The sequence below is a fragment of the Heptranchias perlo genome, chromosome 19 (genome assembly GCF_035084215.1).
Source record: "Heptranchias perlo isolate sHepPer1 chromosome 19, sHepPer1.hap1, whole genome shotgun sequence".
In the NCBI taxonomy this organism is placed as follows: Eukaryota; Metazoa; Chordata; class Chondrichthyes; order Hexanchiformes; family Hexanchidae; genus Heptranchias; species Heptranchias perlo.
The window spans coordinates 33,918,717-33,938,151 of record NC_090343.1 but is presented as its reverse complement, the minus strand read 5'-3'; the positions used below and the strand labels follow the sequence as shown (position 1 = coordinate 33,938,151).

General features: G+C 40.1%; 1 protein-coding gene across 3 annotated transcripts in view; it reads right to left on the bottom strand.

The window, feature by feature from the left end:
• znf217 (zinc finger protein 217) overlaps positions 1 to 19,435 on the bottom strand; it is a 62,842-nt gene that overhangs the window by 6,567 nt on the left and 36,840 nt on the right. For all 3 annotated transcript variants that reach the window (XM_068000603.1, XM_068000605.1, XM_068000604.1), the window contains exons 4-5: positions 12,796 to 12,921; positions 2,923 to 4,647 (exon numbers count right to left, since the gene is read on the bottom strand). In XM_068000603.1, coding sequence (XP_067856704.1) covers positions 2,923 to 4,647; positions 12,796 to 12,921 — 1,851 coding nt within the window. The remainder of the gene's footprint in view (positions 1 to 2,922; positions 4,648 to 12,795; positions 12,922 to 19,435) is intronic.

Genomic DNA, 19,435 nt, shown 5'->3' with positions numbered 1-19,435 from the left:
TATACCGTGATGCATGGAAAACAAGGGAGGGGGTGGTTCTTTGCATGAAAAGATCAGTTAAGGAAAACTAAAGCCACAGCCAATTGGAGATTGAACCTCGGACCATCCTCATCTCTATGGCTCAACTATTCATTCAAGTAATTCACAGCATTCTGGATACTCTCTGCTTTTTTAAAATCTCTTTGCTGGCAGCAGTCACCATATTGGTATGCCTAATTTTATTCCAAATTAAGGGATACAGCTCCTTCAGAAGTTAGATTTAATTAATTTTTTAGGTGCATGAGTTAAAAAGATTTCTATAGTGAAGCTGTGGATCATGAATTTCTGTAATTTTGAATAAAGACTAGGGGAATTGTTTTTTTTATTGACAGACATTGAGATAAGGGCGGTCTTGAGTAAGCATATCTTAGCAACACTGGCAGTTCAGGAACTGGAATTGATTTGTCCTTCAGATTTTTGGAAAGGATGGGGCAAGAGAAAACAAGGGTACCCCACTTGCACACACTATTCAATACCATCTTACTAAACTCCCAAATGTGTGGTTGTTGATGGAGTATAAGATTGGGATCAGTTGCAGTGCTTCCTTCAAGAATCCTCCTGACACTTGCCATGTAGGGTCATACATGGATCACTATCAGAGGGCTGCAAGAACCCTGGAACAGTACCTCAGAGTGTCTGGTCTTCACTTACTACATCCCCTCAGCAACATGGCCGAGATTAGTCAGTGGAAGCATTTATCATGTCTACATTGTTCAACACAATGAATGTTCTGATGTGGAACAGGGGTCAGATTAAAGCACCTCCTTCTAGAATACGGTCATACTATGACCATTATTTAACTGATGTGAAGTCTTTTGATTAAATGTTTTAACTTTTAAAATGGGCATAACGAATCTTGCAAAATATCAAGTGAATGAAAATAAGCAGGTAAATCAGCCGTCATCACTTCATCCTGCACCATAACCTTAGTTGCAGTAGATTTTTTTTTTAAGCTGTAGATTTTGTTCCAATAGGTAGCATAAACTTTTTCCAGCAAACATGGCCTGCCCAAAAACTCCCTACCTAATAAGGCCTTCAAATTCAAACAACTTTCTCAGAATGCAGCACTCTTGGGGATTAATCCCTGCTCAGCTGCTAGATATAAAAAACACTCACATTAAATTACTGAAATTATGCAAACATTTTTCCAACCCTGTCCTCTAAAGCTGATGAATTGTACATAATAAACACACACACCTCATCTGCAAAGCCACATCTAACCAACGGTATTGAACATTGTTTATCCTGAAAGTATCCCAGTCAACTGTCTGGAAGGTGTGCACAGTTGCTGAGCAACAATAATCAGTTTTTCATACCCTTAGCTGACACAATCTCCATGCCCTGTATGTGTCCCAAGTAACATTATGACCATAAAACAGCAGGAGAAATGATCATGTTAAAATTCAGGACAGGAAGATGTCATTAGCATTTCTGATATGCCAGGGCCCTTCTCTGGCTACTATGAGCCTCGGCATGACTACTTGTCAGCCTTCATTGTCATCAGTGCTGACAGTGCATACAAAGTGCAAGGCTGTAAGTATGAATAAATTGCATTAAATTAAAAGCCACAAGCTTGATACGTCTACAGTAGCATCACATTCTTGTCAGGCATGATCCTTTCTGAGCAGCTGGCTTTATTTTTCAGACATCAACCAGCTTCATCAAGCAGCAAGTCAGGCAAGATGGAATGTCGCCACCTTGATAGGGGCAACTGATGCAAAAATAACAGGAAATGAGTGGCACCAGAACTTTCCTGTCTCCTCTGGGCAAAAAAAAAATCAGTGTGATGAACAAGCAGTGATTGGAAACATCATGGGCTAATCAAGTTTGCTGAGTGTAATGCATTTCCCATGTCACTCCTGATCTTCCATCCAACACACTATAGACATCCACTCTGCCCCAGAGAATGCTGTCACAGACCAACAAGACCTGTTTTGTAATTCAAAGTGCTCAAAGATACTTTGGGCTCGAAGACATGTAGTGTTTCCTACTGCCTACATTAGCAAGTGTAAAGTGAAGGTTGGATCAGTGACACCTTCTCATTCAAAACCCATTTCCAGTGGAAATGGAGTTAAAGATTTAGCAGGGTAATTATTCCTATACCTTACATGCTACCAGTTTTCATGGCACAAATTTAATCTGAAGATTGATGCTACAGATTTAATCTGAATCTTCATTTAATCAGTCACATTTGCAAGTCAATAATTGACTTCAACACAACTAAAGATCAGCAGTTTGTAGACAAATTCAGAGGAAATCATAATGAAGTTGCTGGTCCAAAGCAGATGGTGCTCAGAGAAGTTCAGACTGTGTAAACACTCCTTTGCTCTGTGCACAAGTTCTGTTTAGCAGTGATATTTTACAAGGTTCTAACAAAAGAAATCCAACGTAAAGCAGATAGCGTGTAGCAGATAGTGTAAACTAATTGATAGTTTGCCAAAAGTGCAACAGCACTTCACAAGTCAATTTGCAATAACTATGCATCCTTTTGGTTGGGGCGCCCCAGAGGAAAGAGAAAGGAGAAAATTTTAGTGAACAGGGTTAATGACAGCATTAAAATGAAAAATAGCTGCCAATCTGCTAGGCAGCATCTAAAAAGAAAAATTAAATTTAAAAATCGTGGTGCTTTGGGAGGGGGCTTAATATAACAAATGTGAATAGGCTTTGATCAGATATTTTGTTTTGATGACATCTGGGTCCAGTGAAATATGGGCACTCATTTTATCACCCCCACTTCCCTTGAAACATTTTCCCCAATAGTTCACCATTTTAAAAATGTTTAAACACTAAGCTGTCAGGTATAATGTAACAAAGTCTTCATAAACAGAATACTGATCAGACTGCAAAAAAATGTTTACAGTAAATTCAACAAACCACACCTACCTTCTTGACCAATATTAGGATCTCTACTATTACTGGGTCCACAAGTACTATACAGTGAAGCAAGGTCTTGTGGATTGTAGGACTTCAAAATTTTCAATACATTCCAATGCGAGTCAACTCCATTTGAATCCAAGGCTGATCCTGGCTTAGATGATACACTGGAGTTTCTTGCCTGAACTGGGGACATCTCCTGAGATAATAATTTTACATTTCTTCCTTGGACACCCCTCCTTGTTCCAAATGTAAGCTGATCATTTCTTAAAGGACTGTTTACTTTAATTCTTTTAGCTGTAGGCTCATGTGAGTCCAAGCCTCCCTGATTCTCAGACACATTAGTAAGACACATTTTGCTAACATTTGGAGCCCAAAGACTGTCATATCTAAACAAAGGTCCCCTAGGTCCATCAGAGTCGCAGTCCAACTTAATACCAGGTCTTTCAGACACATTTCTCTTACTATTACCAGCTTCTGCGGATCCACTTCTTTCCATTTTTTGCACCACATCTGGCGCCTGTCTAAGTTCAGTATGTATGGATCCATAGTTTTCTACATGTACACTAGGATTTTGCGTTGCCTTGAATGGTTTAAAGTCGCCTGAAGATCTGGATCCTGCTGCAGAGGGAAGGAGATTATTGCACGGAGACTGGTGTGATGATGATGACGATGATTTTGCCTTCCCAAGCAGCAAGCTTGAAGCATGTGGCGGAGCTGCTGGTAGTGGTGACTTGGTCCGACGAGAAACCTCTCTATTCATTTCTTTGGCGGCAAGCAAAGAAGAAACATCTTGACCTAATAGTGCAGGAGGGCATCCAGTGCGTCTGCTTTTAACTGACCCACCACGAACAGCACTTCTAATTCCATTTATCGGACTTGGGTCAAGATTATACTTGTGTACCAACCTTTGGTGCATCACTAAGACCTCTGGGTACAAAGTTCTGTACGTACAAAATGGGCACGTGCTGCTCAGTAAGGCACTCTTGGAAACTGAGGTAGATGCATTTCCCTGAGGACTACCGCTACACAGGCTTTGCTGATATATTTTGGTGCAGAGATTCAAGGGCTTTTCCAATAAGCTGGATTCAGATTTATCACAGTAGTCCTCCATGTTGCCTCTAGCACTAACGTAGTATTGGTCATTTATTGAAGCAGGTTCAAACTTTATGCTTTTAGCATTATTCTGTTGTACACCATCTTCTGACAGTTCTTCCATTAAACATTCCTCCAAAACCTTGGAATCATCTAGGTCTACAACCGCCTTTGGATCAGAGTCACTCTTGTGCAACTCACCCACCACCTTTTCACCCTTTGATTTCTCACGGCATGGCAGCACTGCATCACAGAAGATCCGGCCATTGTTATGGAAATTAGTATCACTGCTCAAGTCTGGGAACTTTCTACTCATACTTGAAAACATAGCATTTTGAAAAATCGGACGAGAAGAATGAATCGGTTTGTGTTTCCTCCGAGGAAAGTCTGCATCTAAATCTTTGGCACTGCCCAAAGAATCTGTAAACAACCTCTTTGAGTCCACAGATTCTTGAACAGGTTCATCACTTCCTTTTGGTACTACATCAAATTTCGGAGATGCCAGTGAACTCTTCAGAGGATCACTCTTTTCTTCCACCTTTTTCTGCTCACCCTTGTGGTGTCGCTCCAAGTGATATTTAAGTGAGGTCTTCTGAGCGGCAGCATAGTCACAGAGAGGACATCTATGGGGTTTTTCACCTGAAGCATAAACAAAAAAAAGTTTTAATTGTTTTACATACACCACTCCAATATTTAAGATCTTCATTGAGGTAGGTCTTAAAAACAGAAGATCTTTCCAATGATTTACACTATAATTCATGATCACAAAAAAAAAATCCCATTTTTGTAGTCCTACCCTTTCACTCAAACTAATCCTATAACTCATCCACAACTCATTTTAATACCATTTCCATCTTCATAGAATGATACATCCCAGAAGGAAGCCATTTGGCCCATCATGCCTGTGGCAGCTCTTTGAAAGAGCTATCCAATTAGTCCCACTCCACTGCTCTTTCCCCATAGCCCTGCAAATTTTTCCCCTTCAAGTATTTATCCAATTCCCTTTTGAAAGTTATTATTGAATCTGCTTCTATCACCCTTTCAGGCCGTGCATTCCGGGTCATAACTTGCTGCATAAAAATGTTATTCCTCGTGTCACCTCTGGTTCTTTTGCCAATTACCTTAAATCTGTGTATTCTGGTTACCAACCTTTTGGCCACTGGAAATAGAGTAAATAAGGAGAAACTATCAAAACCCTTCTTGATTTTGAGCACCGCTATTAAATCTCCCCTGAACTTTCTCTTTTAAGGAGAACAACCCCAGTTTCACTAGTCTCACCATGTAACTGAAGTCTTTCATCCCTGGTACCATTCTAGTAAATCTCCTCTGTAACCTCTCTAAGGCCTTGACATCCTTCCTAAAGTGTGGTGCACAGAACTGGACATAATACTCCAGCTGGAGCCTAACCAGTGTTTCATAGAGGTCGAGCACAACTTCCTTGCGTTTGTACTCTATGCCTCTATTTATAAAGCCAAGGATCCCATATGCCTTATTAGCCTTTTCAACTTGTCCTGCCACTTTCAAAGACTTGTGCACGTACACCCCCAGGTGTATCTGTTCCTGAACCACCCTTTAAAATTGTGCCATTTAGTTTATATTGTCTCTCCTCATTCTTCCTACCAAAATGAATCACTTCACACTCTTCTGCACTAAATTTCATCTGCCACGTGTCTGCCCATTTCATCAGTCTATGGCCTCCTGAAATCCTCCACACTACTACATTTCCGAGTTTCATGTCATTTACAAATTTTGAAATTATGCTCTGTATACCCAAGTGCAGGTCATTAATATATATCAAAAAGAGCAGTAGTCCCAATACTGACCACTGGGGGACATCACTGTATACTTCCATCCAGTCTGAAAAACAACCAACCATTCACCCACTCTCTGCTTTCTGTCCCTTAGCCAATTTTGTATCCATGCAGCAAATGCCCCTTTAATCCCATGAGCTGCAATGTTGCTAACAAGTCTATTATATGGTACTTTATCAAACAACTTTTGAAAGTCCATATATGCATCAACTGCACTATCAACCCTCTCCATTATTTCAACAAAATAACTCAATCAAGTTAGTTTAACACGACTTGCCTTTAACAAATCAGTGTTGGCTTTCATTTATTAACCCGTATTTCTCCAAGTGCCAATTAATTTTGTCCTGGATTTTTGTCTCTAAAATGTTTCCCCACCACCAAAGTTAGGCTGACTGGCCTGTAGTTGCCTGGTTTATCCCTCCCCCCTTTTTTGAACAGGGGTGTAACATTTGCAGTCCTCCAGTCCTCTGGCACCACTCCCATATCTAAAGGAAGATTGGAAGATTGTGGCCAGAGCCTCTGCAATTTCCACCCGTACTTCCCTCGGCAACCTAGATGCATCCCCTCCGGACCAGGTGACTTTTCCACTTTGAGCGCTGCCAACCTTTTAAATACCGCCTCTTTATTTTTATCCTATCCAATTTCTTTACTACCTCCTCGTTTACTGTGACATTAGCAGCATCCTCTTCTTTAGTGACGACAGATGCAAAATACTCATTTAGTACCTCAGCCATGCCCTCTGCCTCCACAAGATGATCTCCTTTTTGGTCCCTAATCGGCCCCACCCTGCCACTATTTATATGTTTATGAAAGACTTTTGGGTTCCCTGCTAATCTATTCTCATACATTCTTTGCCTCTCATTTCCTTTTTCAGTTCTCGCCTATACTTTTTGTATTCAGCTTGATTCTCTACTGAATTATGAACCAGACATTTATCATAAGCCTCTTTTTTCTTTTTAAACTCTATCTTTAATCATTCGGGGAGCTCTAGCTTTGGATGCCCTTCCTTTCCCTCTCCTGGGAACGTTTCTAGTCTGCACCTGAACTACCTCCTCTTTGAAGGCCTCCCATTGCTCATTTATTGTTTTACCTGCCAATCTTTGATTTCAATCCACCTGGACCAGATCTCTTTTCAACTTACTGAAATTAGCTCTCCTCCAGTTGAGTGTTTCCACATTTGATTTTTCCTTGTCCTTTCCCATAATTATTCTAAATCTAATGATAGTGATCACTGTTTCCCAAATGCTCTCCCGCTGAAACATGCTCCACTTCATCCCCAGAACCAGATCCAGCACTGCTTCCTTCCTTGTTGGGCTGGAAACATGCTGATCAAGAAAGTTCTCAAACATATATTTCAGGAATTCCTCCCCCTCTTTGCCCTTTACATTGTTGTTTTCCCAGTCTATATTGGGATAATTGAAATCCCCCAGTATCACCACTCTATAGTTCTTACATCTTTCTGCAACTTGCCTTCAAATTTGCTGCTCTATCTCCTTCCCACCATTTGGTGGCCTATAGAATTCACCCAGCAGTGTAACAGCTCCTTTCTGGTTCCTTATTTCAAAACAAATAGATTTTGTCTTTGAACCCTTTCTAGCGTTGTAACAGTATCTTTGATCAATACTACCATCCCCCCCTCTCTCCTTTTTTTAATCTTCCCCATCTTTCCTGAAGACATTATAACCAGGAATATTAAGTGCTCATTCCTCCTCTTGTTTCAGTCAGGTCTCCGTTATTGCCATTATATCATGATCCCACGTGGCTACTTCTGCCTGCAGCTCACCAATCTTATTTACCATGCTCCATGCATTTACGCACATGCACACTAAACCCATCTTACTCCGCCTCGTGTTTCCCCTGTCTGATCCCTATTTCTGAACTACTCTTTATTCTAATGCTATTTGTCTCTCCCAGCCCTCTGTGCACCTTGTATCTAATGCATCATCCTGGTGCCCCTCCCCCTGCCAAATTAGTTTAAACATTCCCCCACAGCACTAGTTAACCTCCCTGCGAGGACATTTGTCCCAGCCCTGTTGAGGTGCAATTCATCCATTTTGTACAGGTCCCTCCTGTCCCAGAAATGGTCCCAATGCTCCAGGAATCTGTAGCCCTCACTCCTGCACATTTTTTCAGCCATGCATTAATTTGTCTTATGTTATTGCTCACTGTACTCACTAGCACATGGCACTGGGAGTAATCCCGAGATTACTACCTTTGAGGTTTTGCTCTTTAACTTCCTCCCGAGCTCCTGAAACTCTGTCAACCCATTTCCTACCTGTGTCATTGGTTCCAACATGAACCACGACTTATAGTAGTTCCCCTCTCCCCCGCCCCCCTCCCCACCCCGCAAAATGTTCTGCACCCGTTCTGTGATGTCCTTTACCCTGGCACCATTGAGGCAACACACCATGCAAGACTAACTTCAGCTGTTGCAGAAAAGCCTGTCGATCCCCCTCACTATTGAATCCCCTATAACCACTGCATTTCTACACTTAGCTATGCCCCCATGCAGTCATTTGCCCCACGTTGCTGTGGACATGCTCTAGACTCTGCTCGAGGGGTCATCCCCCTCACCAGAATTCAGCACTGAAAACCAGTTTGAGAGTGCCACTCTCCCAGAGGATTCCTGCACTGCCTGCCTCTTCCTACTATGCCGGATGGCCACCCACTTACTAGCCTCCTGAACACTCTGTAGCTGCGGGGTGACCACCTCCTGAAACGTGCACTCCAGGAAAGTCTCAGCTTCCCGTATGCTCCGCAGTGACTCCAGCCACTCAAGCTCAGACACCCTGAGCTGAAGTTCGAGCAACTGGAGGCACTTCCTGCACATGTGGCTATTTGGGACGGGCGGACGGAAACGCACTCTTTTAGTTTTGTATCCCTTTAATGCAATTCATATCCCTTTAATGTTGGTATCTTCTACTTAGTTAATTTTAATTTTATCCCCTTAGATCTAATTAATTACTGATTATTTATATATTTATTCATTTACTTTTCCCTTTGGTTTAAATTACTTAGCACCTCCTTCCCACCGTCACTCTGTTTAGCAGATTCACCCAACTTTCACCAAGCTTTGTGCTTAAAGCTCTCTTTCATACTATGTTCTACCTGGGAGGAGGGAGAAAGTGTTTAAAATATCTAATGCATGAGGAACCAGAGACAGACTTCTCCTAAAGAGAAAAGGAAAAGGTCACCACTCTGGAGGTTGTTTTGGTGGTTGGGAGTGAAGAGGAAAAGAGAAACTAATGAAACAGAAAAGCTGGGATCGGCCTTTTTTTGTACACCTTAAGGCAACAAAGAATCATTCATGACTGCCATGGAGTTCTCCACAGGGCAGGCTTCATCATATCCACCTGGCCATGAATACCACAGAGATGGGGGTAAGAAATCTGAAAAAAATTATGTAAACCTTACAACATGCGTGCATAGTCGTCAAGGAGAGACGGTAAAAAACCTTAGATGGAGCAGTGAACTGCATTCAGCACAACAGTTTCTGACACCAGAGGCCCTCAGTGAGCCATGTAAATGCCAGAGCCTTTAAAAGTCAGTAGTGCAGAATTTCAATTTACTCCATTGACATGATGCAGAGAATAAGCAGGTTTGTTAAAAAATAAAATTGAGTAAAATTACTACAGATTGTCAGGATATGCCCGATACTTTGAATGGACTTTTCACATCACAAATGAGAACTACAGGCTAACTATGGCAAATGGGGTTAAGCCCTCCAAAACACACAAAAGCTAGTAAAGATGATGCTGAGCAAAACTGGAAGGATTAAATATATACAAGGCTTCTAGGCCAGAAGGGATATATTCCAGAATCCACAAGGAATTAAAGGAGGAATTTAGACATTTTTTTGCTGATAAATACTGGAACTGTACCTAAAGACCAGAAGATAGAAAATGAACTCTTGATAGTCAAAAAAGTTGAGTGTGTTACAAATTTCAGGTCAGTCTTAAATATTCTCGAGTACAGCACTGCTGGTCACTCCTGCAAGTGGTCTATTATCCAGGGGTCTGCCCAATATCCAGTTATGCAATAACGTAACCCAGGGCTGTAACAATAGAATCCCTCTCGTAATCTGAACTGGATATGGTGTCTTTCCCACATGCACCTCTCCCATCTTTCAGTGGGTGGACTGAAACACTTTAGTGAGACATGGCTTGGTATGAATTAAGCTGCTTAATTTTTTTTATAATATACAGACAGCAAGTGATAGGGATCTGAAGTTGGTTAAGGTACTGTGTGAGCAAGTAATAAAAGCACATCACACTATCCCCATTAATGGGCTTACTTAAGTTTTCCTGATGCAGCATCTGGTTCTGACCAGCTCTGGGCTTGAAATGGGCAAGCTTTCCTCGCTAAGCCAGGCTGCCTTCTCCGATCTAACTGGCTGACTGACTTTACACTGGTCTCTTCTCTGTGCTTTCACAAGAAGTGGAAGGGCACTGCCTCGGACTCCTTCCCCATTCAGGGATGTGTCAAGAGGCCTGCCAACCAAACTGACAACCCCCCTTACCCAAGAGGATATTCTCAGCAGACACCTCATATGAATAGAATCACCCTCATCATAATAGGTGCGAATATTTGTTAGGCCATCCAAGACCAGATAATGATTTGTTTAATATTGCAAGTAATTATGGTAGCCTATTTAATGCTTGGCTCATTAACATCTTAAACCCTCTCTGTCTCAGTGACTGCAGCCTTAAAAATAACCTTCCCAAACAGCACTTAAAAATAACCTTCTGAAATCCCTTGAGAAGAAAATTAAAAATTTCAAAATGTGATGAGCAAGGTATTAATCCACTAATTAAAACCTGGTTAGTCCAATATGAATTGTGGGGGAAAATACTGGAATTCTTGGAGGTAACTTACCTAGATGGATAATTCTCCTTCCTTGCTCTATCAGCAGAGAATCCTTCAGACACCTTCACTTATCAACTTTACTATGCCAAATCCCTCCCCATCTTCAAAAACTTGTTAATTTTGCCCCACCTTACTCTTCTCATTCCCTTATTTGTTGTCCACTTACTTTCCACTGCCCTGTAAAGTACAAATGTAAGGAGTCGCACAACACCAGGTTATAGTCCAACAACTTTATTTGAAATCACAAGCTTTCGGTCAGGTCCCCTGACGAAGGAGCAAAGCTCCGAAAGCTTGTGATTTCAAATAAAGCTGTTGGACTATAACCTAGTGTTGTGCAACTCCTTACATTTGTCCACCCCAGTCCATCACCGGCATCTCCACACCCTGTAAAGTATAGAAATGTGAGTTGTCGTAGTGGCCAAGGATAATCCAGCAAATGCAATTTCCTTGGATTTTCTGAAGCTGTTCCAACAAAAGATCCTCACAAGATGCTAACAGGGGGTAGGGGGACTTAATGTTCATAGGAATAGTTAAAAAATTGTATAAAAGGGTTAAGAATTGACTTAACAAGAAAGATGAAAGATGAGAGATGGTAAATGGAAAGTTCTACGTCCAGGAAAAAAATAACCGGTGCTATTTCACAGGTAACAGTTCTGTGACCGCTACTGTTTGCAAATAAGGTAAAGGGTATTTGTACTAATGTATTAAATTGACTAATGACACAAAGCTAAGTGGGCAAGTAACAAGCAGAAAAGAGACTTCAATGGGAAGGAAAAATCAGGCAGAGTGTGTAACGGGCAGTCAATCCGCTACCGCCAAAGGTTAGTCAGCCCTTGATTATCTTCAGAAAGACTTGTACCATTTAAGTAGACAGGCGCAGATAAGGCTGATGGATTTTAATTTGGATAAAGGAACAAGTAACAATTTGTATTAAATGGAAGGATCCTATTTGCCATCCTACTGGCAGAGGCTGAAAATTAGAAGGATTTGGGAGTGATTGATAGATAATACTCAAAAAGCATCTGGCTTGCAGTAAGACAAATTGGGTATTGGATGCATCTGAAGGGCATTAGATTATAGGTCAAAACAAGTTATACTGCAATTGTACAGGTCAATTATAAAGTATGGCACGTAGTTTTTGTCACCGTACCTCAAAAAGAATATGAATTTTTTGAAAGGGCTCAGAAGTGTCCAGGGTTATTCGAGACCTTGGGAAATGAAGTCAACAATGAAGGCTAAAACCAACTCAAGCTTACTTTCGGTGGGGGAAAAAAAACTATGGGGAACATGATACATGACTTTAAAATAATTGAACGGTAGGGATACGGTAGAAGTATTTAGTGTGCGTAAAACTGGAGGACAGAAGTAAAAAAAAGTCACAAGCCTTGAGCAAGGTTAGACACCAAACAGAAAAAAATAAATTTTTTACCCAATAGGAGAGCAGATATGTGAAACAGACTTCCAAAGATAAGGGTCAATTGATATTTAAAAGGGAGTTGGATCACCATCTGTTGAGAAGATAGATTAAGAATTTGACAGAAAACAGCACTGCCACCGGCAAGAAGTAGTGAATGGAAAATATGATTAGAATCATAAAATAATCAAAATTGAATTGGCTAATTAGACCCTTTGCAACTGCTCAGCATGGCAGTGAATTCAAATCATGCATTCCATAGGTGAAGATATCATTGTCTGGGATTTTCCAATACTCCCCTTTAATGCTGCAGTGGACATAGGGGAAGGAACACATTGTTCCTTAAAGTAGGGAGTTAGCAAGTAGTGGTCAGGGAGGGGTAAAAAAGGGCACAGTCCATGACAGAATGATAAATGGAATCTGGATGGAATAGGCTTGATGCCCCAAGGGCCTTTTTCCACTTCAGACTTTAAATGTTCTTAAGCACTTTAGACATTCATTATAGGTCCCAACCCATGTAAAGTTTCAGCCTGCTTTTCATTTATAGCTTTGTAACAAACGCAGATACCTTATATTCTGTATAAAGTCAATAGCACTAATATTAGGCATTGTGTTTAAACCATTTACAAAATACCATATCCTGAGGATTTCGGAAATATTTCTATGTGCCTTCTTACAAGCAAAAGGCAGACACACCTGTGTGTATCCTGAGATGAATATTGAGGTAATAGTTTGAGCGGAAAGACTTTCCGCAGTAACTGCATTCACCAGATGAGCCAGTCTCTCTACTTCTTCCTCGTTCTGAGCCATCCTCACTCCGATCTATAGACAGAGAAAGAAAAAGCAGTTTTTAAAACTAGTATTTCCCCCAATCATTCCACACGAGAATAATTTTATCCTGATCCAAGAGGGTGAATCATTTACAAATTGTACATTTAATCTACAGCAAAAGTTGGGCTAAATTATTGAGATGTGTGTAAAATAATAGTTCTAAATGACACGTTTTTAATTGTAACAGGTGACCGGAAATCCTCTGAAAAGGGACAGCAAGAAAATTAATTTTGTTCTTAGAATAAGCAGGTGCACCTGGATCCCAGAAATATATTAGGAACTGTATACTGAGGCGAAAAGTTGCAAAGCTACAAAAATCTACCCATCTCTAAAAACTCCATCACAAAGTATTAAACTAACGATCAGACAATGGGTGAAGGCCAAAATCAGAGGCAAGTTTCAGACTGCTGTTGATTTGACTGCCTGCCATTGTAAACCAGTTAACAACAAGGACAAAATTCTTTTGTTACTTCCTGTTTCTCTCTTCTCCCCCTCTCCCAAACAAAAGAAAAAACGGCAGATGTGACAACCAAGATACGAGGACATTTGAATGTTGAGTTTAGGAATACAGCATAGGATCTCAGCACAAGATACACCACACCATAATCAACACTTGGACTACCAATACTCCACCATAATCAACACTTGGACTACCAATCCCAAAATGTTCATCTACGTTGTCCAATTACAATTCGCCTGCCTATCAGTCCAGTTAAACACTCATTTACCTATTGAGAAATACATGCACCTTGGTCCATTACTTGCAATTTAAATTGGCAGGAAGTGAATGAAAAATGAAATAATCAAAAATCCAATTGGCTAATTAGATCCTTTCCAGGTGCCCAATATGACAGTAAATTCAATTAATGCATTCCCTAGGTGCAGACATTATTGTCCAATGCTAGTAGCAAAGCTTTCCTTTTATGTTGCAGTCTAAGGAAAGCTGCAAATTTAAAGAGCTTCAATAAAACCACAATGAAATGGTAAAAAGACAAAATTAAAGGTTCTTTATCTGAATGCGCGCAAGCATTCGTAAGATAGGTGAATTGACAGCACAAATAGAAACAAATGGGTATGATCTCTCGTGGCCATTATAGAGACGTGGTTGCAAGGTGACCCAAGGTTGGGAGCTAAATATTCAGGGTTATTTAACATTTTGGAAGGATACGAAAAAAAGTAAAGGTGGTGGGGTAGCTCTGTTAATAAAGGATGAAATTGCTATAATAGTGAGAAATGATCTTGGCTCAGAAGATCAAGATGTCGAATCAATTTGGGTGGAGGTAAGAAATAGCAAGGGAAAGAAATCACTGGTGGGAGTAGTATATAGGCCCCCTAACAGTAGCTACACTGTAGGGCAAAATATTAATCGGGAAATAAGGGGTGCTCGTAAAAAAGGTAATGCAATAATCATGGGCGATTTTAACTTTCACATAGATTGGACAAATCAAATTGGCAAAAATAGCCCTGAGGAGGAGTTCATAGAGTGTATTAGGGATTGTTTCTTAGACCAATACGTCGGGGAACCAACCAGGGAACAGGCCATTTTGGATCTGGTAATGGGTAACGAAACAGAATTAATTAATGATCTCGAAGTAAAGGATCCCTTGGGAAGCAGTGATGATAACATTTCACATCCAGTTTGAGAGCGAGGATCTTGGGTCTGAAACTACTGTATTAAACTTAAATAAGGGCAATTATAAAGGATTGAGGGCGGAATTGGCTAAAGTGGACTGGGTAAACAGATTAGATGGTATGATGGTGGATAAGCAGTGGCAAACATTTAAAAAGATATATTTTTATTGCGAGTCATTAAAACATCACTGTGAGGAGGAAAGACTCCACAAAAAGGGTGAACCAATCATGGCTAACTAAGGAAGTAAAGGATGGTATCAGGTTAAAAGAAAAAGCATACAACATGGCAAGCCCAAAGATTGGGAAAACTTTAAAAACCAGCAAAGGATGACAAAAAGAATAATAGAGGGAGAAAATAAATTATGAGAGTAAACTAGCAAGAAATATAAACACAGAGTAAAAGCTTCTATAAGTATATAAAAGGAAGAGGGTAGCTAAGTCAACATTGGTCTCTTAGAGGAGGAGACTGGGGAAATAATAATGGAAAACAAGGAAATGGCAGAGGAATTGAACAGATATTTTGTACCTGTCTTCACAGTAGAAGACACTAATAATATACCAATAATAGTAGACAATCAAGGGGCAAAGGGGAGGGAGGAACTAAAAACAATCACTATCACTAGAGAAAAAATACTAGGTAAACTAATGGGTCTAAAGGCTGACAAGTCCCCTGGACCTGATGGCTTGCATCAGAGGGTCTTAAAGGAAGTGGCTACAGAGATAGTGGATGCATTGGTTGTAATCTTCCAGAATTCACGAGATTATGGAAAGGTACCAGCAGATTGGAAAACCGGAAACGTAACACCCCTATTCAAGAAGGGAGTGAGACAGAAAGCAGGTAACTATAGACCAGTTAGCCTAACATCTGTCATTGGGAAAATGCTAGAATCCATTATTAAAAGGAAGTAGTTGCGACTCATAATACAATCAAGGAGAGTCAACATGGTTTTATGAAGGGGAAATTGTGTCTGAAAAATTTATTTGAGTTCTTTGAGGAAGTAACGGGCAGTGTGGATAAAGGGGAACCAATGGATGCAGTATATTTGGATTTCCAAAAGGCATTCGATAAGGTGCCACGTAAAAGATTACTGCACAAGATAAGAGCTCATGGTGTTGAGGGTAATATACTGGCATGAATAGAGGATTGGCTAACTAACAGAAAAGAGTCGGGGATAAAAGGGTCATTTTCAAAATAGCAATCTGTAACTAGTGGGGTGCCGCAGGGATCAGTACTGGGGCCTCAACTATTTACATTATATATCAATGACTTGGATGAAGGAACAGAGTGTCTTGTGGCCAAATTTGCTGGTGATACAAAGATAGATGGAAAAACAAGTTGCGATGAGGACACAAAGTGTCTGAAAAGGGATATTGACAGGTTAAGCGAATGGGCAAAAATTTGGCAGGTGGAACATAACGTGGGAAAATGTGAAGTCATCCACTTTGGGAGGAAAAATAAGAAAGCAAAATATTATTTGAATGGAGAAATACTACAAAATGCTGCGGTACAGAGGGATCTGGGTGTCCTCGTACATGAAACACAAAAAGTCAACATAAGGTGCAGCAGGTAATCCCGGAAGGCAAACAGAATATTGGCCTTTATTTCTAGGGGGACGGAGTATAATAGCAGGGAAGTCATACTACAACTATATAGGGTGCTGGTGAGACCACACCTGGAGTACTGCGTACAGTTCTGGTGCCCTTATTTAAGGAAGGACATACTTGCATTGGAGGCAGTTCAGAGAAGGTTCACTAGGTTGATTCCGGGTATGGAAGGGTTGCCTTATGAGGAAAGATTGAACAGGTTGGGTCTATACTCATTGGAGTTTAGAAGAATGAGAGGAGATCTTATTGAAACATACAAGATTCTGAGGGGACTCGATAGGGTAGATGCTGAGAGGATGTTACCCCTCATGGGGGAAATCTAAAACTAGGAGGCATAGTCTCAAAATAAGGGGTCACCCATTTAAGACGGAAATGAGGAGGAATTTCTTCTCCCAGAGGGTCGTGAATCTTTGGAATTCTTTACCCCAAAAAGCTGTGGAGGCTGAGTCATTGAATACATTCAAGGCTGAGTTAGACAAATTTTTGATCAGCAAGGGAGTCAAAGGATATGGGAAAGGGCGGGAAAGTGGAGTTTGAGGTAAAAATCAGATCAGCCACGATCTCATTGAATGGCGGAGCAGGCTCAAGGGGCCAAATGGTCTACTCCTGCTCCTATCTCTTATGGTTGTATGGTCTTATGGTCAGTGTGATGTAGCAGTGAGCTGAACAGAATGATCCCAGATTTGATCACTTGTGTGTGCACAAAGGTAGCCAGGAATGTTGCTGCTGAATGCTATCCAATGACCCCTACTGGGGAAATGACAATCATGCACGCACACAGCAGTAATGCAGTAGTATAGTTTAAAAATTGTCAGACTATATTAACTATTACTATGCAAGAAAAACTATCCTCTAGAAACCACAGCTCAGCCCACCTATTCAAAGTAATTTAATTTGTATAGCACGAACTTGATAGACATATCCCATTAAGTAACATTGAAAAAAGTTAAATTTTAAAGTTCACCTATACATTTAACTCATATAATGAGATGGTCACCATATATATTGCGACCATCCATACATTTTATCTTTTATCTATATGTTAAAAATCTTGTACCTCCATACTGTCTGTCAACTTTTTCCATCAATTCCGAAGTCCACATACATAATGGCAACAGCATATGTAAACTTGTCACACTAATTACATCCTCCCCCAGTGGAGGCAATGCAGCACAACTGGCAAGAGGGTTCAATTACACCATGGCAAGTTTACATAGGCAACCAGGGGATGGGCAATAAATTCCAGCCTTGCCAGAGGGGCCCACATCCCAAAAATGAAAATATCCCATTCAAATTTTGCCAGATCAAGGCTGTGCTGTAGTTGCACATTGTGACCACTGGGTGGCACTGTGAACAATTCTGAACCCTTTTCCCAACTTAGTCATCGTCTGGTATATTCAATGATAATGGGCAACACCACAGGCTAATTACTAGTAAACAATTTTACAACACCAAGTTATAGTCCAGCAATTTTATTTTAAATTCACAAGCTTTCGGAGGCTTCCTCCTTCGTCAGGTGAACGATGTTCACCTGACGAAGGAGGAAGCCTCCGAAAGCTTGTGAATTTAAAATAAAATTGCTGGACTATAACTTGGTGTTGTAAAATTGTTTACAATTGTCAACCCCAGTCCATCACCGGCATCTCCACATCATAATTACTAGTAGTTTAGAATAAGGAATGATTACTCAATGTCTTGACCTTCCATAGAAACCAAAGTGCCTTTTACCCATAAATTGAAACAAATGTTAACCTTCAAAATGAACAAGAATGTCCTGAAGCATTATCAGATCTAAATGTCAACTATTGAAATGTTCTAGATATGAAAAAGGAGTAAAAAAATAATGGAACATTGTTTAGAAACAAACATCTTGGGCCCATTCCAAAATACACACTCTTCTCCTCCCCCCACCCCCCGCCTTGGACCTACAGTACATTTTTCAAATGATAGTTGTAATGATGTTTTCTGTTAATGACAAAATTAGGATATTTGTGATGATTGAGACAAGAGAAACACATACATACACTGCCTAATTATAAACAATTGTAAATTAATTTTACCAAGTCCTGATCATAGTAGGTCAAAGCAAAATGAGGCTGATATTGGGGTAGGAAGGAACATGGTATTGTGAGATTGGTACTAATTATGGTAATTTCCCTAAAAGCTGCAGTTTTCTCATTGTATTCAATGTAATTCTTCTAATTTAAAATTAGCATGCGCAGGACTGTTAATTTTTTTTTAAAAAACACAAGATACAAGGAAGAAAACAACAGCCCAGCCACAATAGTACACAATCTTCTCAGTGCTAAGTAGTTATAGCCAGACTTTTATTCTGTTGAAGGCCATTTTATCAACACAAGTGTTGCAATGTCATGTGCATTTCTAGAGGTATCAGCAGTTTGGTAGAATGGAAAGTGCTTTTACCGTAATAAAATGGCAGAGCACTAGATGGTGCAATACTACTGTTTTATCAATCTTATAATGAATAAATATTTACAAATAAAAACTGGGTAAGTATTCATACTGAAAGTTAGAAAATATGAGAAGTATTTTAAAAAGGGTCAAAACCTAAATATATTGATTTAAGACTATGGTACAACACTTAAAATTAAGCACTAATTTTATCCTAGTACGATAGATGCACCTGAATCCTGAAAACACATTAGATCAAATTCTTTATTGCAGCACTCAAACAATGGTCTGCAAGTCACCTAGAAAGTAAAATTTGATGTGGACTCTTTGTTCTTAATACTGGTATGTTTAACACGCACTAAGCCTTTATAGGAATAAGTATACACATATACAATCATGTTTTTAAATCCTCAATTTTTCTTTTAGCATTAAAATTTTAATCTTCATTCCAGGCAGCGAGAGAGAAAAAAAAATAATCACACCATGGTCTACACTCTTCCACCTTAAGATCTTGCAATAATATCATTAAAAGGAGCATCACTAGCAGTAGCCAAAATAACCAGTAAAACTGCCTGATGTAAACGTTTTTGAGTAATGAGTTGGCCAGTTTCATCTGTCATTTGCAAGAAGGTTCATGGCAGTTTCAGCCTCAAACTACAGTTAGAAGTTAATTTCATTCCATTCACTGTGCCACTAGAGTAATGTCAAACAAGACATTTCTGGCCTCTACATTTAACGTACAGCTAATTATCCAATCCACAGTCACATAGAACAAGGGTATCCTTGTCCAGTTTGAAAGCAGTTGTAGTGTTTATCATTCTGTCAGGCAGGCTATTTAAAAAGGTACGGCACATGG